Here is a 27801-nt window from a genome sequence, read left to right as displayed (position 1 = left end):
GTTTGCACTGGCCCGTGGACAATCTTGTAGCCCGACGGAAATGAAGGCAAAACACTGCAGAGATTCATGGGATTTGTTCGGCGGCGAAGAAATGCGCAATTACAGAATGTTTGTGACTCAAACCCACCTACCTAGATCAGAGTTAAAGTCTGTATTCGGTCGTATCACAGGCGGCAATAAAAATACTTCTGCTATTAAGACGGAATGCAACCGAACAAGGACGCTGCTCTTGTGCCACACATTCTCCACATTCTGTCAAAGGAATTCATGGTAATCGGAATTCCCCCTACCTTTCTGGCAATGGTTGGAGGTCCAGCAGCGGTAGTCGTAGTTATTATTGAACATCGTCCGTTCACACGAAGGGTTATCCTCCATGATTCCCGGGCAGACGTTGTCGCACTCCTTGGCCTGCTTATTCCCACTCGTGTTGTTAAACTCGGCATCCATGATGAGCGACCAGTCCACGGAGTCTATATAGCACAGCTCGGGGTTCTTTTCGATCCTGATGGCTCCCCGCGTGATGTTCCTCAGGTTGTACAAGCCGATGTCCTTCAGGCTCGTCATCTCGTAGATCACCAAGGCGTAGTTGTAAAAGAGGTTGTGTCCCCGGATCACGCTCAGGTTGGGGAAGAGCACGCTGAGGGTGTCCAGGCCCTGAACTCGGAAAAGCAGCAGGTAGTCGGTGATGACGGTCAGCTTCGGGAAGCTGAGCGAGCGGAAAAGTTCTTGGTTGACGTTGTTGGTCTTGATCAGGAGGATCTGCAGGTAGCCCTCCACCACCGTACAGTTCTCCAGCCTCTTGAACTCGCTGATCTCATTTCGGATGTCGATACTTGGACCACAAACTGCAAGAAACACAGAAAGACCAGTTAAGTTTCCTTCTCCAACTCTGATTAGAGCCACAAATCGTCCATCAAGTGTATGAAAATACACAAGAGAGAGTATTTAACACTCAATTTCAGATGCATGTGAAAGTGTCACTTTTACCAATTTGATTTTTAATTAAACTAATCTTTTTCAAGCACATAATCCTGTCAGACAAGATACTCAGGCTGGTGTCATACACACAAACTAACCGCAGCTCAGAAAAAACACTTTGTTTCTCTTCACACTATATAGAAAAAGTTAATCGTGCGTTGTGTGAGTGGAATGATGATCTGGCAGACATTGTCCTCGCAATAACAGACATTATTACGGAGCGGGTTGAGCCAAGGTGAGTGCATTTTTAATCCAGGGATGACTTCAGTGGCTGTTATTGAGGCGACGTTAACTTTTGTCTGCATTAATTCAGATGCAACATTGCTCATTTCTCTGGAAATGCTCGAGTGTCACCTCAGATAACCCTGGCACGCTGCTCTGCATACAGGAAAACATTTGAAACCACAGTGCCTGGAGCATCCTACGCCACCACACACACACACACGTAACAAAGACACCATTTATTATTAACGACAATCATTCCTACTTTTAATTGTGGGTGTCAAATAATACCACTGGGAATTTATGGAAGAGGATATTCTCATAATGTTGAGTGCACGGCGTCGTAAAAGCCAAAAAGCTGAAAAGCTCCTCTGTAACAACAAACAGATAACTCCTGTAAAATTCCACTTACAATGCTTCGTGTTAAATATTTACGACGCAAATGTTTTTTTTTACGTGATTACAGAATTGCCACACAAGTAACAGGTGGCGTCATATTTTCAAATGTCTTCACAAATGTTCAAGGCAGGAAAACGCTCGACATCTGAGCTCCTTGGCTAAACCTGTTATGTTCTTACAGAAGCTTAGGACGCCTGCAGCAAGCGGCGGCGTCACCGGGCTCGTCCAATGAGACCGACAGCCACTTCCAATACGAGTGTTTAGATCCCCGGCCAAACACATTCAAACCAAGACCTGCCGAGGCGAGGGGATAAAGCACGGAGCTAAACTGTTTCCAGCCCCATAACAACTCCATAACCGGCAGACCTCTCCTTTCCAGGCTATACAATTCAAAATGGCATAAACCAATGCAGGTAACACGTTTACTCCAGTCATAGGACATGTGAGAGACGTGTAGTAAACTAAACCCACTTTGTTGGCCACAGAAAATAGCTTCTTTGATGTTCTTTGTTCAAACAATTCCGCCAAGAAAAATTCATTGTTTTTCGGGGGATGAATGGGCTATATTTGTTCCCGTCGGGGTGTTCTACTTCTCCAAATTTAGACAGGAAATGATTACTCCAGTAGAAAATAGTATTTGCTTTCACCAATCGACACCAATGCCCCTGGGCTCCACTTGTGAGCCATCGAGCTGCATGTCTTCTTTGTTTCATTGAGATTTTTCTTCCAGCAGCCGTGGAGAGAGAGAGCGGGGGAGAGCAGGGGGCTGGGTAGGTGGGTGGGGTGGAGCCACTCCAATACAAAGACTAATTTGTTTGTTAGTAAAGAGAAACTCAAGGCCTCACTTCCTGATGAGGGCATTAATAAAATCAGGCGGTGGGGGGGGGGGGGGGGGGGGGGGGGGGGGGGCAGACGTCTGGCCAGAGAATGGAGGAGGGGGAGCGAGGAGATACGGCGGCTAGGGAGCGATAAGGTTTCTGCCAAGAGCAACTATCCCAGACTGTCCTACTGGTTTAAAACCACAGGTGACAAACAAACAAATTACACGCTTTTTCTGGTGGGTTTCTGCAGAAGAGGTTTCCCTATCGTGCAGTATGTTGTATTACTAAAAAAAAGAAAGAAAGAAAGAAAACTCCCTTTTCCCTCTGCGATTCCCTTGGTGTGATCATCAAGTGTGTTAAGAAACAGGAATTCCAATCATTTCCTTAGCAAAAAAAAGGAGCCGAGGAAGCCGTAGCCTCGAGCTAAGCCCCCGGGCTGCTCCAGATCATAGCCAGGGCCCGTTCGTTTGTTGTGAAGGCAATAACGCTTTAAATAATGTTTAGATAGCTAAGCAGTTTTATTCATCACAGGAGGGAGTAGAGGGGGGTGGGGTGTGTGTGTGTGTGTGCGTGTGGGAGGGGGGCGGGGGGTTGAAGCACTGACAATAATGACCAAAGCCAATGTGTGGATATTTCAGTGCCAGTGTCCACAGAGAGAGATAAGCTTTCATTCATGTCTCTCTCTCTCTCTCTCTCTCTCTCTCTCTCCCCCTCCTGTCTCTCTTTGCTCTTCACACTGCTGAGTAAACACACATATCTCCACAGCGTAATGGGATCCATCGGCTCATGTTTATGATTGATAAACCTTGCCCTGGCCCTCTGTGGAAATGTCATCACACAAAACATACACCAGTGCACAGAACACAAGCAACTCTTAAAGACGATTGTGCGTAAGTACCGGCATATTAAACAAGTCTGCCTTTATCTTAACTTAACAAACATGCAAATAAAATGCTTAAAAGGCCTTAATCTCTGTTTCAGATAGCATTGAACGCTAAGGCTGTCCGGCATGAGGCATGAGAATGAGCTCCACATCCAGAGCTGTTTATCAGAGGCCACAGTCCGAGCATTCTGGGAATGCGCATACTGGAGCTGTATCCTATTTCATCCATCCAGCTTTAAACTCCAGGAAAGCTACAGAGAGCTGTTTTCACTATACGTTTGAGACTTGGATGCTGAAGTATTCTGCGAATGTCTATAACTGTTTGCTATCACGCTGGGTCTGGCGATGTGTTAAAGCCGGGACTGTTGTACTGAAAAGTCACCATTATTACCGTATGCAAAAGGTGTCCTTAAAAGGTGAAAACACACGCTGGTCTGTGACAGGGAGTGTTTTGGTTCTTTGCTCTATTAGTGGTGAGAAAAAAAGCAGTAGCATCAAAGTAACTCCAACAACTACTGTTTTGTACTACTACTACTTTGTTTTTCATGCCGATATACTTTTAATCCGCTCTATTTTGTAGTAGGTTTCAATATCACAACATATTAATGTCATAGACAACACGACATCATCAGTGCAACAATTAGTCGTATCAATTGAATGTACAAAAATAAGCTTTGTTATTATTATATTATGCTGATCAACACAATGTATACAATGAATATTAAATGTAACATATCCACTATCACATGGGTCAAAACAAAGAATGAAACACTACACAAGCACATACGCCTGTTTACCACAAGTATGAACAACTCAATGACTTTTTAACAAAACATCAATCTCGCTTTGATTTTGCTATTGTGTTTCACATTTTCCAGGAGGTCACGGGTGTGTTGGACATCATCACAATGCAATGTTCACAGCCTGACTCCCATCCAAAACTTCCCCCTGCGATTCAGCTCTGAGTTTTGCATGAGCTGGTCACTTCCCGGTCACGTCCCCTCAACACCTGCCACCTCATTTGGCCCTAATACCCTGCATACTGGAAGTCATATGACCAGTGGGGCTTGTGGGGCCACTTCCCCTTCGGCTCGACCTGACTTCAAACACCGTGGCTCAGATATCACACCCCACAACAGTAACACAACACTCCCCGCCATGACAATTGCCGCACAAAGACTCTCCCTCTCAGTTTGAAGCGACGGGGTCAGCGAGTAACACACAGCCCTGTTTACATCCGCACAATAACGCCGTTCTAGTAAATAGCCAGATTGAGGTAATTGCTCGATTGTAACATATATTGTTATTACTGCATTACAGCGTCGCTTGCAGTAACCCAATTTCCACAAATGTCGATAATGGGCTTGTGACTGTGGAGACTTACAGGATATTAATGCCTCAAAATAAGAGAGAGGAGACAATAATAATAGAAATTGAGATACTTTGTCAATGTTTTTGTTGCTGTTGATATTTTATTAGTAATGAAATTATTGATGGAAGTCTATGGACTTTTTTGTCATCCAGGAAATGTGCTGCCTATCTAAGTGGATGGACGTCTGGATATGATAATCTGAGCGTGTTTGCATTAATCACTACCTTCATGCAGGTTCAGATGATCCCGCCCGGGGGCCTTTACATAAAAACGGCTCCAGTCAAAGTATCGCCTTAATCTAATGCTGATCAGAGACACTGCTCACACTCTTGAGATTCCATGCATAAAAAGGCGTGCATCTTAGATTTCTGGGAGCCTTTTCATCCTTGAAAGTAGTCGCCAAAGCTACCAAGCGGTTGATGTCTGAAATAGGGAGATAATGAGAACGCTGCTCAGTAGATTCTCAACACTTTTGAGGATAATCTCCCACCGATGGAGTGATCGCGTTCAGATTTCGATGAACAGCTTCCAGCTCACACTGTGCACGCCATCTATTAGAAGAGCTAACATTTACAATCATCTCACAAATTGCGCAATACTCCATGGGCCATTAAGCCAACAGCCCGTGATGATGTATGTGTGGTTGGCCGGATACAGCATATGAACAAATCCACTGATGGTCCACTTGAAATAAAGTGTTTAATTAAGCATTGTAGACCCCAACTGGCAGCCGGGGGGGTGTCGGGTGGGGGTTGGGTGTGTGTGCGGGACGACATTTGACGGCACACTCACAAACTAGCCCAGTGACACACATTCACATCCATCCGGGCCATGAGGACAACTTAGGCTGTCACAGAACCCAGTCCTGCTTCAAACTCTCTCTCTCTCTCTCTCTCACACACACACACACACATGCATGTATCGACCACACCACAGGGCGACGAACACACTGGCTACACTGAGGGTGAGACAAAGCATTCCAAGCCAGGGCACGAGTGGAAGAGGCACGGCGGGGGGAAGGGAGGGGGGTAGACTGGGGTAAAAGTAGCGCCATCACAAGATGGAGTAGGGGGCCCTTGGACTATCTGAGTCACTTGCCCCGGCACAGTGACGCAAGCATGCCATACCCCAAAGGGAAATGAGTGTGTGTGTGTGTGTGTGTGTGTCTGTGTGCTTGCTGACATTCGATTGCTTTCACCGCCATTCAACTTTTCCGCTGCATGAACCTCCATTAATAAATGAAGGAGGACAGGTGGACGCAGTAACTGATGTTGCTGGTGACATATTTATTTATAAGCCACAATCTAATATTATTGCGGCCTAGTGATGAAGTTGAAGTCAGAGGGCCATATCGCCCCATATGGAGCCGGCCCATGTGGACAGCAGAAGCCGATATAGCACTTCACACACTCACTGTGCTCATATCCATATCTGTTCCCCTGGCAAGTGTATTTTTGCACATTCTATTTCCAAAAACACTAAGTCTCTCTCTTTTGGTCTCCATGGTGTGGAAAGTTTAGTGTGGTGAGAGTTTAAAGGGGCCTAATTAGATTTTTACTGGTGTGGACCGATTATTAAAATGAACAGAGCAGAAACCTTCTCAGCCCCCTGATGGAGCTCTTGTTATGATGTGGTTATCTCTTCCTCTCTCTGTCCGTTTTCCCTAAGTGAAGGCAGAACCTGGGAATTCTGACCTCCTAAGTGACTGCTGAGATTCCTGTCTTGATATTTGCTCGGTCCTTTGTCTTTGAACTCATTGTTCTGGAATGCCTGATGCATAAACCGCAGAGAGCGATCGCCCCCGCCACCCTCCACACATGTGCTCATGGGTGTCTCACTGCCTCTGAAGGGTGCTGAGAAATGCACCCCCCCACCCCCACACACACACATTGTGGTCGCAGCCACTGGTCAATAGGACTGAATTAAGTTTTTCATCTATTTGAATGCTAATAGAGGTCAGTCGCACGCCTCCTTCCCATGTCAAATGATGTTCGCCATCTCCTCTCAGGAAACAGAAACTTTAAAGTCAAAGTGACGGAAGTGACGTGAATCCACAGACAAACGAACCAATGGAAGAAAGAAAAAGTTCATGCTTGTGTTCTTACGCCCAACGATGAAAGCAAATCCAATATTAAATTATCTTAGTTAATACATAAATGATAAGGGTTTTGCTCATTTGACAGTGTAATCAACATTGTCTCTGCCTCTTTCAAAGACTTTAACAAAGATATAAACTTTCTATAAGCGTGTAAGTGCCTTTGATCCATCTGAAGGTTTCCGGTGAATAGGCTAACACAAGTTCAATAAGCAAGGATAAATAATTACACTGACTAAATATAATATGAGCAATAATTACACATTGTACCTTGTCAATTGCACTTTTTGTAGAGATGGTTTCTTTTATTATTTGCAAATAGAAAAAAGTGATTTTAACCACTCTTTTCTATTTAGATAAATACGATAGTTAGATAGCTGATTTTCCATTTTACAAACACAACTTTAAGATAATAGCAGCTGTGGACAAAAGCTTTAGATATTCTATATGGTAAATAAAATAAAATTAATTAATTTAAAGCATTTTGAGTAGTGTTAAAGCCACAAGGAAAAGTTCATAAATAACACATGTAAAACATAAACAAACACTCATCTCGGCAAACGGGAGGAGATAAACTTTTCAAATTGTGAATAAGGGAATAACCTTAATGTTTCTGATAAATTTTGAGTGCATTATTTGCTTATCATTCGACATTTCAATATATTGAAAGTTTGAAGTTGCTGGGTTTGGCATTTGTTTATTCTCTGAGACTGAAAACAAACAATCTGGTAAACAGAAAGCACATGTACACTGCTGTTTCACTTCTATCCACACTTTAAAGGCTCATATTAACATCAACTTGCTCACTCCGGCACACATCCTCGTTCTAAAAACATTAGTGTGACTTTAAGACAAAATTAAATAACACGTAAAAAGCTCTCTGCTCTTCACGATCATCGACTCTCTTCTTTACATTTTGTTGTTGCTGCATGTCAGATTGTTCATGCGCAGCGACGCCACACTATGAAATGTAAAATGGCCACATGGTCGTAGTAACCTTCAGCACAGGTCCACGGAGTCATCCTCAGCTCCCTGGATGTCTCATGTCTGGACTGTGACAACATGTGCGCTATGTCCCCGCTGCTCTCTGCGCCAGTATGGAGCGTTCACCAAATAACGCACATATTACGCACAATAATGCAGTTTTTTTGGGCTAATTCCAGTCCCAACTACTAACGGATGCCGCATGTTCTAATGTGCACTGTAAGAAACGGGCACACATCTGTATACTTCTAATATAGATGTGTATTTCTTTATAAATACATGTCATAAATCGAGTTATAATATTGTTGCAACACGTCAGTTCGAATGAGACGTTCACTGCCATGACAGCGTCAGACCGGCGTAGCAAAACGCGTATAGCAGCTCTCCACTATTTACAACTATCAAACCCCGTTCACCTTTGGCCCAAAATATCAAATAAATAAACGCTTATAAATGTACTTACCCTCTCCATATGCGGACCATATGCAGATAGCAGAGACAGACAGCATCAGTCCCCAAAACAAGGTTGGGCTTCCCCTCGGTGTGTCACAGCTCATATTCCTGCTCTTGAACATTATTCGCTTCCCAAAAAAATAGGGACAGAAACGTGTGCACACCAAGCTATTAACGTGGAGCCTTCATGTGGAAATAAAACATAAAAATGAAAACGTGTGGTCTCGTTGCCCCCCTCCCAAAATTTAAAAAAACAGCCTCCAGTGGCCTGCAAATGCGTGGTTGCTCGTCTACAAGTGCTCGTTCCCCCCAAAACAATGTTTACGTATAAATTGATGTAATAAAAGGAAGTCTTCCGAGTAGAAAAACGAAAATAAAATCAAAATCAAATGCTAAAACAGTTCGCTATTTTTGCCAGTCACAGGATACTCTGGCGTGCACTGGTATGGCACACAAGCCACTGGTTTGACTGGATAAATGATGGTAATCCCCATCTTCAGTCTCCATCTCTTGGAAACACCAGGGCGCGTTCAGGGCGATCAGGCCCCGGGAAAGAACAAACACAAAATAACGCACAGACCGGGTGTTATTATTAGTGGCTTACACCGCCGCCGTCATGTATTAACCCCGGTGTGACTCGCAAGAATCCCCCCCTACCCCGTGTGGATGACTATGAATGAGGGGAGACGGGGGGGGTTAAAAAAAACAAAACACTTCCAGATCCACAGGGGTGGTGGCTGGGAGCTCGAAAAATGAATGAAACCCCCGTTCTGCCTGTGCCATTCAGCCAGGCACGGCGACTCGAGCTCTCGCCTAAAAAGCAGCACCAAGCTTGATGGATGGATGGAAGCAGTCTCCCCCCACTCCCTTGTCGGCTCCTCTCCTCTCCTCGCTCGGGTCGGAATTTGCTCTTCGCTGTCTAGCACGCCGGACTTGTGCCACGCAGGAGAACGGGTCTCTCCGGCTCGCTCCTCGTTCTCGGGGCGGGAGGGAGAAGAAGAAGACGAAGAAGAAGGGAAAAAAGACGTCCAAGGAGTTTTGCCCTTCAGAGCGCGTTCGGTTTTTGTCGTTTATCCTTGTGAAGTGTTGTTACGGTGAAAAAAGACCGTGGGACCGGGTGAGAAATGCTCAGACGTGCCCCTCGCTTACGCAGGCGTGTGGGTCTCCGCTCCTCCGTGGAATCTCTGCCGTAAACAAGAGTCGGCGTCTCGCGCACAGGAACACAACACATAACTGCTACGGATAAGGTGGCCCGGAGTCGGAGGGAAAAGCTGGAGTGGATCTGGATAGGGATTCCCAAAAAAAAACCTAACAACCCCACCCTCCCTCAGCAAAGATGCATATTATTAGACCTCAAACCCTAAATGTGTATCTGTGGGAGTGAGGGGAGGATTTATGCTATGTTTATAAGGCTTTACGCCACGTTATATAAGCGGGAAGGAAAACGATCCTGTTCCTTCTGCTGGATTCCATTTTAGGATCAGAGATGTCACTTAAATCCTTCACATCCAACAACAGTAATAATAATAGTAATAAAAATAATAATTTATGCTTCTGTCTGTACCACTTGCACATTACTTCCGAATAAACATGTAATATTCTGTATCTGGTACCATTTATCCCCTGTATTTAGTCACTGAAGTATCCCAGGAACCTGTGCAGTAATCACAATAAGTACAATCACAGCCTGTTCAATTTATAAATTTTATTACTGTAAAGACAATAATAAATCATCTTCTTTATGAGTGTAAATAAAATACACAATAAAAAGCAGCACATAGGATGAGACAGAGGTCATTTAACATCACTTAGAGAGTTGTTGCTGCTGATGAATTGTATAAAATTGATTAAAACAAGGTTGCATATGTTGCCTTTAACACACACTGGCAGACAGCACACTGCATCAATTACCACTGTTGTGACCTTGGGTTCTCTTTAAAATCTGTAAGTGTTAGAAAACATCATAAACATTTGTCTTGGAAACATGGATTCCCATTTAATTGATTGTGTGTTTCACACAGACTTGAGTTTGTGCACTTGTGCCCATGTCCTATTTTCTTGTTAATAATACTATTGCAATATTTAATAAAACTATAGGAAATCTATCTCTGTGAGACATGGCAGAAAGTGTAGCACCGTGAAACTTCAGTTGATTGAATAACTGATACATAAGTACAAACACTGAGGTGAGTTTCTAGTAACCAAAAATAAATGTCTGGTTTCATGTCCACATATTTATTATCATCCCTTGAATTAATGAATTTTCTACTTCTTGACAAAATTGTCAAGAGCACTCGCAACAAAAATTGAGCTTGAATAGAATTGCAAGTATGTGAAACAGGGTCAGCATTTACAAAGCATAAATATAGATTGCAATTAGATTTTTCAAGTTAAAAAAACTAAGTATTGAGTGTTTATTTACGGTCTGTTTTCACTCACACAGGCATTGTTTGCACAGGAGCAGCTGGTTGATGACAGGACGACTAGCTTGTTTTTAAACTGGGGCAAGCACCATGTCACAAACTGTCTTTTGGAAAAGTCACATGGGATTTTCTATCTTCATTGGAGTTCTTGCTGATGAAGCATTACTCAATATTAAAGATGAAGAAATTATGTTGAAGTTTGGTGTTGGTGAATTAACATTAAATGTAGCAGATGTTTGCTTCTACCTTAACAGAGAGAGAAATAATGGGCCATTTATAGTTTACACGAGGCTCTCAGGCTTCACATTGGGGATCCCCCATATCAGAGTTCAGCAGTGTTAGGATTTCACCAAAGCCAGTTGGGGAAAATCTAACTTCAGTATTGTAGATATGTGTCATTATAAATCATGTTGGCTATAAGTTAAACAGTTGTAAAAACATTGCTTTTCTTAAAATTTACTTTCTCAGTAAATTATGACTACAGTCTGATTAGGAGAGAGATTGCACAATGGTTCGATTTTATGTTGTCTTAATTTTGTTATCACAAATGTAAGTGTGCAACGATGGTTCCAACCATTAAATCACTGCTTAATGACTACAGCAATTATGGGAAAGTATCTACACCCACCAATCAAGCCAAATGGTCTTTCTAACTACAAAGCAAATTTGAATGCAACTATTTTTCCACGGCGATATATCATCCAAGTTGGTTTAGCGTTATTTTGTTATTGTCAACGATGAGTGATGGCACGTAATTGAACTATTTTAAGAGCATGGAATTATTGCCTGTGAAGTGAACGCAGCCACTTTAAACCTCCTTCTCATGCCGTCTGTGCAGTGAACTGGTGCTGTGTGATAGGTTACAGTCTGGACGCCATCGTCACGGGTCGCAAGTAAAATGTGACATGGAGGCCGAGGAGTGCGCGGACTGCCTTTACATTCATTCGTCCCCATACATACGGAGCGGAGCAGCGCAGTGACATGGGCGACCAGGGATGCGTTTAATGTCACAGATCGCAACCGTTTGTCCCAATTCTCATATTTCACAGACGTTGAAAATGAGCATTTGACTTTTCTAATTCAAAGATACTAAATGTCTTTGGTTTCACGGGATTGATTTCTGATCGGAAGTCTGCAAAACCCCTCAAACTCCCACAAACACACTTAAGGTGCCCCGGAACACTGATATTTATGACATGAGGAATACAAATGTAAAAACAAGTCTTAATGTTGCCAAAAATGGAACGGGGGCATCATAATATCAACAAATATTCCAATTTAATAGCAAAATATTCATGAATGCTGCCACATTCCTCCTGTTCAGAGGTTTGCATTTTTACAGGAATTTTTTAATCATTTTTAATTAACTTTAATCACTCACGTTGTTGTTACTTCATATCATTTAATACATTTTGGGAGCCCTTTGATTGCTGGCGCTGCAAAGTAATTTTGCAGCAAAGCAATCAACCTTCTCCACCTTCTCAATTAAAAATGCGGCAAAGGGGAAACAATTGAACAAAAACAAGATGGAATGAATTTAATTTCACTTAACAAACTGGCGGCTTATTTGTGCACTTTCAAACTGTAGCTTTGCCCATTTTTTGGGGTCACGTGACAGAACTCGAGCCTGTCTGGCGTTAAGACTGAGATTTGGTCCTTCTCGTGTTTTGGTGGCGCCCCCTGCTGCTGTAAAGGTGGCATTACAGCCCGGAAAACGACGCAGGCCTTTGCTAGGACCATTAAGCAGACGTCGGTTATGTTACGATATTAATAGCTCTTGTGCTTTTGTCGCAGTAAAAAAGTAAGCAGTCAACATCGCCTGTTTCAACTGTTTAAGTGAAGCCAAAGTTTGATGGACAGCACTACATTGAGAACTCATGGAACTGTGGAACTCTAAACTCTGTAAATAACACATAAGAGGGTAAATTCAAAATGTACAAATAAAAACGTTTTCAAATTATATCTCAACTCTCAACTCAAAACATAATCATAATAATTTTATATATATTATATATAACTCAATATTCTGCTTTCAGTTACTAAAGGTCTGTAATGCGCAGTTTTTATAACAGAAAAGCTGAAGCTGGAAAGATATGCATGACAAAAAATTAGATGTAGTTTGTTTTGGCTGAAGCTGTACTGAAGTTATCCCTAGAGTTTAGTATTACGTATACTATTACTCATCTCTGGAGAAACGGGTATTTCCTCCTCCTCTGTCTCTTTCCTCTTTGAAAACACTCCCAGAAAATCCCAGGATGTAGCCAGCATGTTGCGAGAGAAGACTAGCTGCACCAGGTAGGATACAGTGGGAATACACAGCAGGGAGGCAAACATGGAAATAGTCCTGAAGGGGAAGTACTGTGTGATGACCCCATTCTTCTCCCTCCACCCAGGGTAGAGGATTACAGGAGGCATCCCTAACAATGGCTCCCCACTCAGCCCGCGTAGCACAACCCCCACTATGTAGCCACTGATGGCACCGTAGGTATTGGCGCAGCTGAAGTGCAGCACGCAGATAAGCTGTGGGAGAATCAAGCAGTAGATGAGGTCCCCACTTACGATCCAGAGGGAAAACACACTGTCCTCAAGAAAGGCCAGGCCTGCTCCGACCACGCCCACCAGCAGCACACTAACACGGATCACCCCCTGCAGCTCTTTTTCCGATGCCTGGGGGGAGAGAAAGCGTCGGTCAAAATAGGGCTGCGGTTGCTTAGAGCTAAACAAAGCGCAGGCACACGCGCAAAAACCCACCTGCTTCCTCAGTATCTTCTTGTATATGTTTTGTGTAAACATGGATGCTGAGGACAGCAGGACAGAGTCCACAGAGGACATGACAGCTGCAGCCAAAGAACCAACACCTAAGGCCGACACCCAGGGGGGTGTGAGGAAATGCAGGGCCAGTGGCAGGATTTTCCCTGCGTCCCCGCGTTCATACGGAGGAGGTAGAGAGTAGGCTGTTTGGTTCCAGTCTTAGAAAATGAGAGAGTAGATGCACAAAGAGATGATAAACAAAAATGGAAATGTCCCACTGCAACCTGCCATCACGTGCAAAACGGAACGAGACGGCAAATTAAGTACACCACTGTTAAGGAAGTGAAAGAGAAGTACTGTAAAGGACAAAAATAAGGAGCTAAGAGGGCAAAAACAATCAGAATGAAGCCACCAGTCACTTTAAAAGTGTGTTTAGTTGGGTAACGGACACACAATTGCACAATATTTCAACTTTGGTGGGTATATTGATCACATTGAGCCAGAGATAAATGTATTCTACTGCATGCTGTTCAGGATATAAGAGTTGAGGAAATGATTTGTGAGGAATAAATGGAATAAAACTCTGAATATATGGATTAAAACTCTGATGTATACTGAATGGAAGCACCCTGGTATAATGGGACTGTCTAAACTAAACCCTCTAGCTTCTGCATCTTTAGATCGGCTTTTCCCTTTGAGGCGAATGTTCATCCTTAATGTTTCCCTGCACCACCAACACTAGAATAGCACCAGAGGAGGAGGAGTCCCATTCTGCTCTTCCCTCTTCTCAACATACATCGTACAAGCGTTTCCTCCCAGTAGTGCTTGCATGCGGTACATCAACTGACCTGAAACACGCGCTGGCCTATATGCTCAACAACTGTATGGTAACGCGTGTGTGGGAGTGTGTGTGTGTGTACCTGCAGACGTAGCCATGGCGCCAATGATCACAGAAGGGATCCCCATGATAAAAGCGGCGATGGCAGCAGCGAAGCAGGTAATCTGAGCCTGAGCAGAGGAGGCGGCGGAGAGGATCCTCTGATGGAGAGCTTGGTACGCCAGGCCCCCCAATGCCTACAACACACACATGCATGGACATATGTAAACAAGTTTGGGTTTGTGTGATCTATTGGAGGTCCATAGCAACCTGAGAGCAACCACTTAACACATTCAAAACAAAACCTCAAGGAAAACCAGCATATTTTGGTCAATTCTGTAATTTTCAATGCTCTTAAATGACAGGAAAACTACATTGTGGCATATTACTGGATCATATCTGTACGAGTCAGGACTATGGTTTCTCATTCTCAGAAGCGAGACACACACACACACACACTCACACAAACAGGCACAAAAGAAACAAAGTAACCTCACCAGCAGCAGCATCTCGTCCACCCATTTCCCGGCGTCGTCCAACTTCAGCTCGCCGAGCCAGGCATTGTCGTTTGATTGGTTGAAAAAGGCTGTGTGTGACACGTCGCTCACTGCAGGGTTGAGAACTATGAAGGGAATGCAGAGCCACTGGAAAAAAAAAAGAAGAATGGATTTTTCCCAGATCCTCATTTGCATGCGACTATTCCTCCTCCTTCTTTCCACTTCTGTCCCGTGACTCGCTGCTTTATCTCATTCCAACTCCATTTCTCTCTCTGTGTGTGTGTGTGTGTGTGTGTGTGTGTGTGTGTGTGTGTGTGTGTGTGTGTGTGTGTGTGTGTGTGTGTGTGTGTGTGTGTGTGTGTGTGTGTGTGTGTGTGTGTGTGTGTGTGTGTGTGTACCCATCCTATCCCCATCAACCCCCCCCCATTCCTTACCAGGCTGACAAAGATGAAGCAAAGCTGGATGATATCCGTGTACGCGACGGAGTAAAGGCCGCCCAGAAGTGTGTAGGTGATGGACACGGCGGCCGAGATCACGATGGAGATCACGGAAGACAGTCCCAGAATCACGCTCATTGTTCCCCCTGGAAGTGATAAAGGGAGATTAGCTCGGAGACAGGATGCCGTGCTGGTGTGTGAGGGGGTGTTATGGAGGAGTTGCGGAATAAGCGAGTGTTGAGGGGGGACAAAGAGTTTTACTAACCCAGAGCAGCCAGGGAACAGGAAACCCACAGAACATCGCAAATCATAGCAGGGATCAACAGCGCTGTGGTGAAGGAATTGCCATAGCTGTGCTGAAACGGGTCCAGCATGGTCACATAACGTTTTGATCTCATCGGCTTGGCGAAGAACAAACCTCCTGGAGAAGCAAAACAACATGAAGGGTTCATTTGCACAGATAGACTTTTAGTTTGCACTCCGGCTCATGCCAGTAAAACTATATTGCCCGAGTGTTTACTTGGTTTTGTTTCTTTAAACCCGGTGTCAGATTGATTGATGTGACAGGGAGTGCAGTCGAAAAACAAGATGTTTAACATTTCCTACAGACTTACACTGTTTTCTGCCTTCGTGCACAACAAAAGGAACAGCGAACACAAAAGGAAAACGAAAAACAATCTGCCTTAATTAAGTTACAGCGCCATTTCTACGAATGGCGGTGCACAAATAAAGCCGAGACCTGAATGTAAAATAGAACCTCACGCTGCGACTTACCCAGAAGAAAGTTGATAAAATAAGCAGGAGGCCCCATGGCCCAGATGAGACCTTGCGAGGGGGAATAGACGGCCTCGGCTGTGCCCAGGATGTAGCCTCCTCCGACCCATGTGGCTACAAGGAAGCAGAGTAAACACAGATAGGATGGAGTGAGCAGAGGGGAGGCTGCTCGAGTTGCAGGTGAAGCAGAGTTCCAGTCTTGCAAAATACCAGAGAGACCCTGAATAAAGAAAAGAGGAAATGCAACCGCTGCATTCACCACCACGTGTCTGAACATCGCTGGAGTTCAAAATAATACTTTTGGTATGATAAGGAGAGATTGAGGCCCTTTTTTTAATGTAAAACATAAAAGGAAAGATCTAAGAGGGCAAGAAATCTAATCGGAAAGAAGTCAACGTTCATTCTTGCACGTTTCTTTACTGCACTAGTTGGGTGACTTCTGGTTCTTGTCTTTAATGCTGTTCTGTCACTGTTGCACAGTAATTTCCCTAATAAACTTTCATCTTACCTTACCTTATCTTATTCAAAAAGGTTCAGTTGGGCATCTTGCACTATATTTAAACTTTAGTGGGCACGTTGAATACATTTTGTCAAAAGCATATATATATTTTATGGCATTAATGATTTATTGAGTGGATTGTGGAAGCGTCGTAGAAACGGACTCCTCCTCTTGTGAACGCGCGTCTCACTCAACTCTCTTGTTTCTGCATCTTTAGAACAGTTTATCGCTCTTTTAACTGCCAATGTTTATTGAAATATTGTGTCACGTCACGTCCCCGTCCCCCCGTAACCGCTTACACCGCAAACAGCCCCGAAGCACAGGAGAGCAGAAGTCAAAGCGTGGCCGTGTATGTAGAACACACAAACACGTGTACGCCTTGTGATCGCATTAAGGACGATCACCTCACACGGTTAATACAATTGTTTTGTTCTTTTTTTCTTAAATGAAGTCATGTGATTTACAGGATGTAACGCAGAAATGATCAAAGCGGCAGCGTGATAAAGCTCGCGACTCTCATGTAGAGATGAAGAAATAGTGATTAGGGAGGGGGAGGTGTGTGTTTCTGTGTGTGTGTCGGTGTTTAATAATAACAACGGTTCTTCCAAATCACCACCGTGTGAAAATCCTTCTTTTAAAAACAGCAGAGTCTATTTCCGTTTGCGTAAATAATAAGCGAGAAGTGACGGCGACAGATATATATAAGTGCCTTATCCAACATGTCTGACGTGTGTGTGATACGCCAGAGTTGAAGCTGACATCGCTCGTGCGTTACACGCCGCTGTAACGCACGAGCGATGTCAGCTTCAACTCACAGGTGTCAAACTCAAGGCCCGCGGGCCAAATCCGGCCCGCCGAGTCATTTTATGTGGCCCGCGAGAGAGCGTACATTGTCCATACCCCCAACGCATGTGACCCAACCGCGAAGTCATGGCATACCGCGATCAAAATGCAGCATTACCACATAAGTGCTAAACAAAGGTGATTTTCCGAGGACTGACAGCTGTCGGACTGACAGCTGCTCTGACCTATATTTTGTAAAGATCTGCAGCACAACGTTGAAGGCCACACCAGTCACTGAAAAGATGTGCTGGTAAAAAGTGTTCTTTTTTGCAAAGAATAGCTTAATTTAGAAATTAAGTTACACAGTATTACACAGTTTGACTTTTCATAATTCCACTGTAAAGATGATTTGTCACCTTACTTTTATGTGTGTGTGTGTGTGTGTGTGTGTGTGTGTGTGTGTGTGTGTGTGTGTGTGTGTGTGTGTGTGTGTGAGAGAGAGAGAGAGAGAGAGAGAGAGAGAGAGATAGTTAAATAAAAGTACATTTTCAATATGAACCTGTACTTTTTTGCACTAGAACAAAGGGAAGTTGTCCATTTATAGGTTATTAAGCTATGATTTCACTAATCCGGCCCACTTGAATCGAAATTGGGCCGAATGTGGCCCCAAACTAAAATGAGTTTGACACCCCTGGGTTAAGATGACACAGAGACACACACAGACAGAGAGAGACACACACACACATCAAACATCAGAGCGAAGAGCCGGCGTGAGGATGCACGCGCGTCCATGAGTCACATTCTACCCAATGGAGCCTCTCTCAAGTCAGTGGAGGGGAATAGAGACAGACAGCATCAATCAATGACAGAAAGCAAATCATCATCCACATTCAAATACAGTATAAACATGATGATGCACGGAGTATAAAGAGGAGCGCATACCTGTCATAGTGAACACACCGACCAGTATGTTAATGTTCCGGCCCCCAACTATAGTGACTTCGCTCTTGCTGCCCGCACATGTCTTCTCCACTTTTTTGGATTTTCGTGAGGCCCAGATCCCAATGACCAGAATGACAACATAAAACACCACCAGGGCCACCAATCCAGGGACATCCACTGCCATCTTTGTCTGGTTACATAATACAAAAGGCATCTTCCATTAAGTCAGTAGATAAATTAGATTGTCAGAGTGTGTAGAATAACCCAGTATGTTGCTCTGTCACTATCAGGTACTTAGAGTGATTTGGGGGCCTAATTACTGGCTGACATTCCCTTTACGTGGCTGACATTCCCTTTACGTGCCCCCCAAAGACTAAGACTGTACTCAGGGGAGGAGGTCACCCTTTCTCTGCCAAAAGGTAAAGAAAAGGCCACCAGCATCACAAGTAGTATGACTATATAATGCAAAGAAAAATCCTGATAACCATCAAGGTTAAGCAGGGGTAAAATAGTTATATGTTTACTTGTGGTGTGTTCGTTTTTATATCTACTTGACCACACATTTTAATCTATACACGCACACGTAACTTTAATTCATTCATTCTTTTAAACAGATTTATTAAATGGTGTATCAGGGTGTAAAAGGTGATTCCATGCTTTGTTCACAATATTAAAAACACGTGCCGGTGGTCAACCATAAAGTCCTCACACTATTGTAGAGAAAACAAGACAGTACAAAGTGCAGAAACAATAAAACATATTTTAAAACAATCGATACACACCGCAGTTTAGAAATGTAAAGCGATATCAGCACAAAACACACTTCAGCACACACAAGCCGGTTAACAGGGCAGTTAAATCAGACTGCAGTTAAAACAAAACCAATGACATAGACAAGGTCCAATTCAAACAATTACTCGTAGACTTAAAACTCACCGAGGCTCGTCGGGTTTTCCTGGCGTTAATTTGTGTGAGAGTAGAACAGTCCAAAGAATGTGACGCCAGGTAAATGGTTTCCTAGCGGGGACCTGGCCACTGACTGGTCCGGCACAAAGAAGAATGGAGAAGCTCCTCGTGTTTCAAAAAACAAAAACACAACGGGGACAGCGGTCTTAACACGAGGGGGGGCTCGGAATCCCCTACACCAGCCGAGGGTCCTCCGTTCAGAGAGGAAAGGCGACACCTTGGGGGGTCCTGGATAAAATGCTAGTGTTCTCTCTCACAGCTGATGCCCTCGCAGGAAGTGACAGCCTCCTCACTCCTCTTTGCATCAAGGATTAAAATCGGTCCCCCCTCACATTTGATTGATTTGGAACAGGCCGACCCAGAATACTAAAATCTAAGAGGCTGCATTCCGTAACTGCAATTGTCTCGACGTTGCCCACGCGTTATCTTTTTCCACCCGTGACGCGACAATGAGGCGGGGCCGTCTAAGGGGCGCATCGCGGAAGTGGAAGGAAACCCACGAATAGGATAAGTCACTACACATTTAGGGGTAAAGCTATGCAACGTGCACCTGCACCTATATGGCAATTGCCTTGTAAAAACCGAGAAAGGAGCACAGCGTCATGTGATTGCGGATGACCACTCACATCACATCTGTACCGACGCAGAGATGGGGAAGAGAGGACGCGTTTCCCCGACCTGCGTCCTTTTAGTCCCGCCCAGCGACGTCACTCCAGACAGCATCATCGCTAGATCAGCCGTCTGAAGCTTCTCTGCATATTGTTTTATTCATCACATGATAATTAAGTTGTGAAATATTCACCTGTGATGGTCATCATAGCCCTTAAGATGGTCAGACTGATAAGGAATGCTGATATCATCTTCATAAAAGCTGTAAACTAAATTATATTATTCTGCAGATCGAGCTGACCCCTCATTCCATTTATTGTTTAAATGAGCAGTAGTCATAGCAGTGGCACATCATTGCCTTCTCCAGCATTGATGTGTCAAGCCTGGTAAAGAGAGTTTGTCAAGCACACGACCAGATTATGTAACATTTCCTTTGTACTGTTTAATCAGAAACACATGGAGTTACAAAGTCAAGTGTACGTTCAACTGTACCTTCTAATTTGCGGTCACTTTCAACATTATCACACTCTACAGTTCAAGAAATAAACAACATTGATGTCATCCAATAAACCTGAAGTTACAACAGGGATTCCATCCACACTAACAAACTAACAACAATGATGTCAAATGTATAAATTATGAAATACCAATCAGCCAGTTCATGGTCTGATTCGTGACAGTAAAGAGGTGCCACTCAATGCAACCAAATGCCATTATATTACTCATTCTGTAACTGAAGAGTCTCCTGGGTGCTGCTAATGCATGTGCCATATGGTCTCCTCCAAGTCAACCCATGCATGGCATAAATGTCATCCCTCACTGCCTGATCCCATCACCCATCTGCAACATGGCTGATAAATACTGACAGAGGAGTCTTTGTTCTTCAAAATACATAAAATATGTAATTGAACAGAGAAAAAAAGAGAAAATCCATAAAAAGAAAATGACCCATTCTTGAAAAAATAATTAAAATTTAATATTTTAGATTTAGAAACCAGTTTCAGCCTGCAAGAGCTCCTCCTCCTCCTCCCTTCGGGGCTATGGGTGGCCAACAAGCCCCGCCTCCTCTGCGGGGTCAGAGGTGCACAGCATCCAGTGGTTGTTGTCCTGTTCAGCTTTGTGAGAATCTAAGAAGGTGTGGGCCGTTACCTCATATTCATTGCCATATATGGTCCTGCAGGGACAGGAAGGACGAGATGTAGGTTATGTACTGCAATAACAAGACACCTGGCTGTCATAGTGGCAGCAGCAACATTGATTTCTGAAAGTGCAACCTCATCATCCGATTGGTAAGTGATTCATTTCTCTTTTTGGAAATGATGACATAAGCTATGATTCATCTGATCACTTGTTTATCTTAAATGAGCAGATTCTTCTACAACTCATATTACATTGGGCTTGTTTCTAGGTAGAGTCTTATCTCTCAGTGTCAAATCACTTATTACTTTTGTCAGATGACCCACATCTACATTACAATGATCAGTCTCAGATCTTCTCTCTGGTTTTGCCAAATGCCATCAGACAGGCTGCTGTAGTTTGACAGTGCATCGTTTTAAAGTGGTCAATACCGAAGGACTTGATTGCCCAAAACAGCGAGAGCCTGGTTGGTCTTATGGTGGATGATCAGCACCTTCGCATTTGCCTGTTGGGACGAGAGAGAAGAAAATATTAAAAGGAGGAATAGAGATGATGGGTGACTAGGACTGTAAATAATGGATTTGGAGTCAGAGCCTAAACCTTACAGGAACAGGATGGCCCTCGTATTCAAGCCTCTCCTGGGGGTCAAAGTGCACAATTTTCCACCATGACAGGAAGGAACCATTGTCGTCCAAATTGACCTCCTGGAGGCGGGACATCTTTGCACACTGTTAAATGAGGTCACAATGATTATAGAAGCACTGGACTAAAAAACAAAACAGCTAAAAGAAATACAATTTGCATTTAACCCTGTATGAATAATGATTCTACTTTTCCTGTCAATCTTTAATATGTGAGGGCAGCTTGACCTACCTTGTGAAAACTCTGCATGTCACTGATCAAATAAAGCTGGAAGGGAAAGGATAATATGAAGCCACACTTGGCTGACACGTGATTTATAAATGTAAAGTGTGTGAGATCACTCACTCCTCCAGCAAAGCCGCTTGTTGTCTTCAGGGCAAAACTTTGCTCATAGAGTAAAGTCCATCCTTCTGGACTGCCATCTACGCTAGAGTCACAAGTCAGAGCTTTACATCTTTGTGTGTTACAGCGTGTCATCGCGCGTGTGTGTGTCTGTGTGTACCTGGTGATGACAAACGCAGTGCGTGTGCATGGCAGAACGCTTCTTCCTGCACTGATCCCACACGGGGCTGCGATGCCAGGGCCGGGAAGCTTGGACACACTGTCCAGGTGTGCGTTGATGCAGAGTGCGCTGCATTCCCTGTCTTCTCCTCCCACGTTCACCAACATCACAACATCTCCAATGTGCAATCTGCCATCCTGTACCACAGAGAGACTCACCTGCGCACAAAGACAATGCCAAACACACTCACTTCTACCTTCCTCCTCCTCCTCCTCCTCCTCCTCCTCATCCTAGGTGTTGTTAATCACAGTAACTCATTTTTACCTGTCTCAAAATGTTCTGTTTGAGAAAGTCTACTTTCTGGATAGTGAGCTCGCCCCTCTGTCTTTTCTCCAGAAAATCTTTAAGCGCCTCCTGTGTGTGGGGGGGAAACATCAACACAAACAGAATGGTGTGTATCCTCTGGTTCTCAAATGCTTCGACCCGTTGCCACGTCTGAGCAAACTCAAACAGCGACACACTGAGCTCATCTGCTGTCTCAACCACACTACGTGTACTTCAGTTGTATGTGCAGGAAGTTCCTGGATCCCTTTTTGGTCAGGGGTGACTCATGCATCTGCATTTGGTACCAAGACGTGAACACTCTTTGTCTTAACAATCAAGGGCCCATGATTTTGAAATGGATCAGTGTGGCAGAAGCCCATATTCTTCTTCTATTCAGCAAAATACTGTCTTACTTCTGAATTCTTATTACATCTGAGTACTTTACTCTGTGAATGGCAAAAAAAAATTACTTTAGAACAATTGTTTTTGGGAGGAAACCCATTTTTATTTGGCATTAAGCTTATTTTTCAACTTTCCACCTGCTAATAAGTCAGTGAATCCACTACATTAACATTCATGGCTGTGCTTCATATCCGCATTTCCGCAATTTCCTAATAAGTTCTGGTGAAACATTGTTTAAAGATTCTACAACCGTTTACATTTATTTTTCTTTCAGATTCATGTTGGAAGCTCAGACATGTAGCAATGTTAGCTAAGAGCAGGTAAAGTGTCAAACCTGCTCCAGTTGCTCGTCCTCATTCCAGTTTCCGACTCGCACCTTTGAGCGGTAAGTTCTCACATGAGCCATTGTGCTTATAACGCTGGCGATGATTAATAAATGTTTAAAACTATATAGGTTAGCAGTGTAAGACGTGTGTTAAGCCAACCTAGCTTCCTCAGGTAATGGGTTGTGTTGTGGTGTCCATAGTAACGGTAAAACTCATCCCCCTGCAGCTGCACACCCTTGTCACTAGAGGGCGCGCTGGTACAAGCAGCGACACAACACACAGGCCGCAGGGCACACAATTATTTGATTGCGACACACACACGTATACACACAACTGAAGGTGTTTTCTTATTTTTTTAATGAAGAGTATATTAAGATGATATATGATTTTTTAAAGTTCTTCATTCAGCGAGTTCCTGAAACTATACAGCTTCAGATCTCCTGTACACTATTTCATCTATCATTTTGAAATAATATTCCCTGCTCAAGTATCTTTAGCTTGGTGGTTTTTTGCTTCTTTGTTCCCTTTTTGTGCTCTTGACATCCGCCTCCATCCGGACTGAATCTGTCCATTTACATGTCCCATTTAGGTCTATTTCCTCATATTTCTCTCTCTCTCTCTCTCTCTCTCTCTCTCTCTCTCTCTCTCTCTTTGTCAGTGGCCGTTGGCCCGGCCTCTGCCCCCAGAGACATTTATGTGGTTGGGCTTGTGGTTTCTCTCCTTCAGCGCATCACTGTCATCCTCCTCTTCATCACTTCTGTCATCGCCTTCCAGCTGCAGGATGAAGATGAGTCACAGAGGAGAGTTTAGGAAAAAAAGAGTGAACCAAAGAGAGCTGATAGAAGCAATAAAAAGCCAATGAGACAAAACTAAACAACGACTTTCTCTACTATATATCTCATGCAGAATGAAAACACAGGTCTACGTGGTTTCTTCTGTACAGCACCTTGCTGAAGATAAACTTGTAAAGCATTCGTGAAATGAGAACAGCCCAGTAGAGGTGAAGCATCTGTAGAACCAACAACATGACATTGAAGAAGTAGTAGCCAAAGAAAGGATCAAATCGCTCCAGAGGGTAAACCCATGTACAGTGGATCAGCCTGTGGGAGATGTGCACATATGATATCGTTACACATTACGCTGACATCATCACACGTTATGCTGCAGATGTGTGATTCACTGACTTACCAGAAAGGCAAAATGACTAATCTTGTCAGCACGAAGAGAAATGTGAACACCATAAACATGCCGTTAGCAGTGCGCTGCCAGTTGGCATAGTTAAATACCTTTGCACCCTGTTAGAGGAAACAGCAGAGGAAAGCATATATGGATTAGTTGGACTTTCTTAAGTATGTTTTCCATTATTGCTGATTGAAAAGAGTGTTAAGTAACGTATTGCATAGTGGGGGTCAAGAGGGAGGGGCAGAAGAGATGAGAAGATATGATATGAAGCTTTGTCTTTTAGAACTTTACATTTTTCTTCAGATTTCACCCAAAATACTGCAGTTCTGTGTAACTTTTCTCTAACTTGTGGCATTATGGATTAAATAAGGAACATTTCCAACTACGGAGGCTCATTTCTTTTAACTGAATTCCCACCATACATGCAATATCTCACAGTTATCCAGGAATATTGCTCCAGCCTGTAACAGCAGATAAAACACAGATAAGAAGGCCGCTCACCTCCAGAAGTATGTCTGCAGAGTCGTGAACCACCATGACCAGGGTTCCAATACGGATGTAGTTTGAAATCCAGGAGAAACTCAGAAGAGTCAACGTGGCTATATGATGGATCACCTGCTCTTTAAAGTCCTATGTACAACACACACACACACACACACACACACACACACACACACACACACACAGTATGTTTCCTCGAAGATGTAACATGTAAAGATTTGTAGACTAAATATGGAATTTGAGGTTCAAGTATGAAAACATTGATTTGACAAAACTGTGCACTCACTTTCCGTTTCACATCAAATGTGAGGCTGAGTAGCAGTGAAAGGTAGAAGCCCATTTCCAAAAGGTAATACCAGTACTGAGATGGCAGCAAGGACTACAACAAAACACACATACACTCACACAAACACATTACAATATAGTAAATGCTATTGCAGCTACAGCCATGAATGTGACTCTTACCTGTTTAGGAAAGCCTCCCCACACCTCCTTCAGATTATAAAGCCAAGGTTTCTACAGCATACATGAGGAGGAGAAGTGTGAGGTTGGAGAAAAACTTAAGAAACATCATCAAGATCAAATGTTGGCTCACGAGCTCATGCATGTTTGCCTATTATGACGGTGAGAGAAACCTTTAAGTGAAACCAGAACAGCACACCCAAATACTGCAGTGAAGTACAAAGAGAGAAGAAGAAGAAGGAAAACAGCACCAAAAACCCTTCATGCAATAGAAAACATGTCAGACATCAGGCACAAATAATGTCTCCAAAGACCGAGGATACTTACATCATGGAGAGCTATGACTCCACCAACAAATGCAAACAAGTAGAACACACAGCGCCAACTGTTGACAGGCAACAACATTGTAACATCACGTGTCTACACATAGTGTGCACATCAGCAGTGTGAAAGCAGACACACACACACACAGCACACATACACACCTGGCCTCACAGAACCTCTTGCGAAGCCCGGCACGCTCCTGGTTCCTCCTCCTCCTGAACCACACTTCAATTCTCTTCTCTGGCCAGCTGATCTTCTTACACAGAGACCTCACGTCAGCCTGATTGACGAGCGATACATAGAGAGTTTACTACAAAATACTGACATACAATAACTTCAGCCGCTGTGCCTTTATTCTGCTCATCTTTAGTGGAATATTCGCTTGTAAAGCTCTTTTTGTTTGATTGGATTTTCATTCCCAGTGGTCTCCTGAGAAATCAGACTTTCAGCTCATTTCTTGTTAATGCTCCCAAACCCTTTATATAAAGCATTAATCCTGCAGCCAGTAAGGAGATATAAGCAAATATATATGCGGTGATTTCAATCCCTTTGTTTTTTCAGGAAGTGGCCCTTTAACATACCTGTGATGGAACTCGTGCCCGGCTGCAGAAGTACTTCTCTAGGATGGCGTTGGGCTCAGCCGTCAGACGTACGTGATCCTTCACTCCCCAAACATTCGCCAGTGGTGTGGCCATGTAGCTGCAATAATGTGAAATAAGTTAACAACAACGACAAAGATGCTTTATGAAAATGTGTTTTTCCGCCAATTCTCACATATTGATGGAGTTTATCCTGCAATTTGGGGGCCAAAGCTGCACATTTCTATTCCTCTTTGGTTTTTAATGTATTATAAGGAATGGAACCAGGCACCTCGAAGTACATTAATGAGTTTGGTCACTTGACAGTATATGTGGTGGTTATCAATTCTAAAAACCTCCATGGGCTGCAATAAGAAGGAGCAAAAAGAGCAAAAATAGACCAGCATCAGTTCATGTCCAAGTCCACACACATACACACATACACACACACACACAGTGGGCACGTTTAAACACGCACAGCCGTCCTCACCTCTCAAACACATATCTGACCAGGAGCAGGCAGAGGGCGCAGGGCAGAGCAGCATAGAGGTGAGAGACTTTAGCGTAAACACAACCCTGGTGGTCCTCCAGGTCGGACCAGGTGACGTTCCCTGGCAGCCACAGACGATCCCACCACACCCATTCGCTGACCGTCTGCAACATGGTGCTGCAAAATCGTAGAAGACACCCGCTGAAAACGTTTAACTTCAACAATCACATCACAACGATCGGTTTCATATTCGGCTATGAAGCTGTATCTTTGTTTGGCAAATTTGGCAGCAGAGGAGATGAGTTTATGAAGCTACTATGAAGCATTACCTGCAATTTAAAGTCAGTAAATAAAAACTATGGCACTTGGCCACACACTCGCAACTGAAATCTATCAGTTCTGACTTGACATGACAGGTGTGTGTGTGTATTTGAGGCTGTGTTAGATACCAAAGGGCAGGCGAGATAAAGAGGGTGAGGAGCACTGAGATAAAGACTGGAGAATAGTGTAGTCTTTCATCTCGTGGACTCTGACCTCAATAGATATTGATAAAAAACCAACAAAAGAAACAACAATGTGCCATGTGTGCGAGACAGAAAACCATTCAGAAAGTGTCAAGCCTGCAGTGTATAAATAAACCAACATAAACAGAAGTGTTTGCATGTTGCTGCGAGGCCCGTTCTTCCTCAGATAACGCACACGTTTGTCTATGTGCTTCGACGCTGGATAATCGGTCAGCATTGGAAAACAAGCACACACACACACATCTGCAAGAAGTGTTGTCTTTGGTATAGACAAGTTTCAACAGAAGACTGGGGGGATGGAGGCACGGTGTGGGGACAGAGAAAGTGTGTGACAGAAGTCAAATCACACTCACTGAAGTATACACACACACTTACCTCACACACACTTACCAGGTTCAATCCTATACATCCACAACCACTCCTCAAAGAAAGAGTCAGAGTCAAAAAGTGTGTTCAGCATGTGTTCTTTGAGCATGCATATTGTTGCTTACCTGGTTAGAAAGAAAGGGGATGCGTCCCCCGCTATCTCTCCCTCTCCTCTCTCCCTCCCTCCCACCCTCTCTCTCCCTCCCTCTGTTCTGATCACACCCTTGTCGTTGGAGTAATTCCTTCAGCTAAGGTTACCTCAGCGCTGAAAATCTC

At 43.7% G+C, this 27801-nt stretch overlaps 4 protein-coding genes across 5 annotated transcripts in view; all 4 read right to left on the bottom strand.

Annotated features, from left to right (window-relative positions):
- Positions 1-9396, bottom strand: part of igf1ra (insulin-like growth factor 1a receptor) — a 65393-nt gene extending 55997 nt beyond the window's left edge. The window contains exons 1-2 of the mRNA XM_076142122.1: positions 8218-9396; positions 291-845 (exon numbers count right to left, since the gene is read on the bottom strand). Coding sequence (XP_075998237.1) covers positions 291-845; positions 8218-8329 — 667 coding nt within the window. The 5' untranslated portion in view covers positions 8330-9396. The remainder of the gene's footprint in view (positions 1-290; positions 846-8217) is intronic.
- A 570-nt stretch (positions 9397-9966) lies between these two features.
- On the bottom strand, positions 9967-19561 carry LOC142991717 (high-affinity choline transporter 1-like). The gene is made up of 9 exons (XM_076141801.1): positions 19127-19561; positions 18191-18380; positions 15967-16080; positions 15458-15613; positions 15190-15338; positions 14756-14902; positions 14302-14455; positions 13382-13599; positions 9967-13297 (listed from the first exon to the last, which is right to left on the bottom strand). The coding sequence occupies exons 2-9, from the start codon at positions 18372-18374 to the stop codon at positions 12782-12784; spliced, it is 1638 nt and encodes a 545-aa protein (XP_075997916.1). The 5' UTR covers positions 18375-18380; positions 19127-19561; the 3' UTR covers positions 9967-12781.
- A 1047-nt stretch (positions 19562-20608) lies between these two features.
- Positions 20609-23587, bottom strand: cfap161 (cilia and flagella associated protein 161). Its single transcript, XM_076141840.1, has 8 exons — positions 23107-23587; positions 22371-22460; positions 22047-22264; positions 21890-21971; positions 21776-21811; positions 21508-21630; positions 21334-21407; positions 20609-20939 (listed from the first exon to the last, which is right to left on the bottom strand). The coding sequence occupies exons 1-8, from the start codon at positions 23176-23178 to the stop codon at positions 20804-20806; spliced, it is 831 nt and encodes a 276-aa protein (XP_075997955.1). The 5' UTR covers positions 23179-23587; the 3' UTR covers positions 20609-20803.
- A 94-nt stretch (positions 23588-23681) lies between these two features.
- On the bottom strand, positions 23682-27686 carry cers3b (ceramide synthase 3b). Of its 2 annotated transcripts, XM_076141838.1 has the most exons (11): positions 27651-27686; positions 26636-26812; positions 26149-26266; positions 25729-25847; positions 25571-25628; positions 25247-25297; positions 25068-25160; positions 24782-24910; positions 24287-24393; positions 24045-24198; positions 23682-23872 (listed from the first exon to the last, which is right to left on the bottom strand). In XM_076141838.1, exons 2-11 carry the CDS (start codon positions 26806-26808, stop codon positions 23753-23755), a joined length of 1122 nt encoding a protein of 373 aa, XP_075997953.1. In that variant the 5' UTR covers positions 26809-26812; positions 27651-27686; the 3' UTR covers positions 23682-23752. The 2 variants fall into 2 exon arrangements, with proteins under 2 accessions (XP_075997953.1, XP_075997954.1); XM_076141839.1 differs by lacking the exons at positions 26636-26812; positions 27651-27686 and adding an exon at positions 26342-26602.
- Between the last annotated feature and the right edge of the window lie 115 nt (positions 27687-27801).

Source organism: Genypterus blacodes, unplaced genomic scaffold, assembly GCF_046128005.1.
Source record: "Genypterus blacodes isolate CSIRO-AG114 ecotype Tasmania unplaced genomic scaffold, CSIRO-AGI_Gbla_v1 ptg000021l_1, whole genome shotgun sequence".
In the NCBI taxonomy this organism is placed as follows: domain Eukaryota; kingdom Metazoa; phylum Chordata; class Actinopteri; order Ophidiiformes; family Ophidiidae; genus Genypterus; species Genypterus blacodes.
Note: the sequence above shows the minus strand (reverse complement) of the source record. Positions and strands in the feature narration are given on the sequence as shown.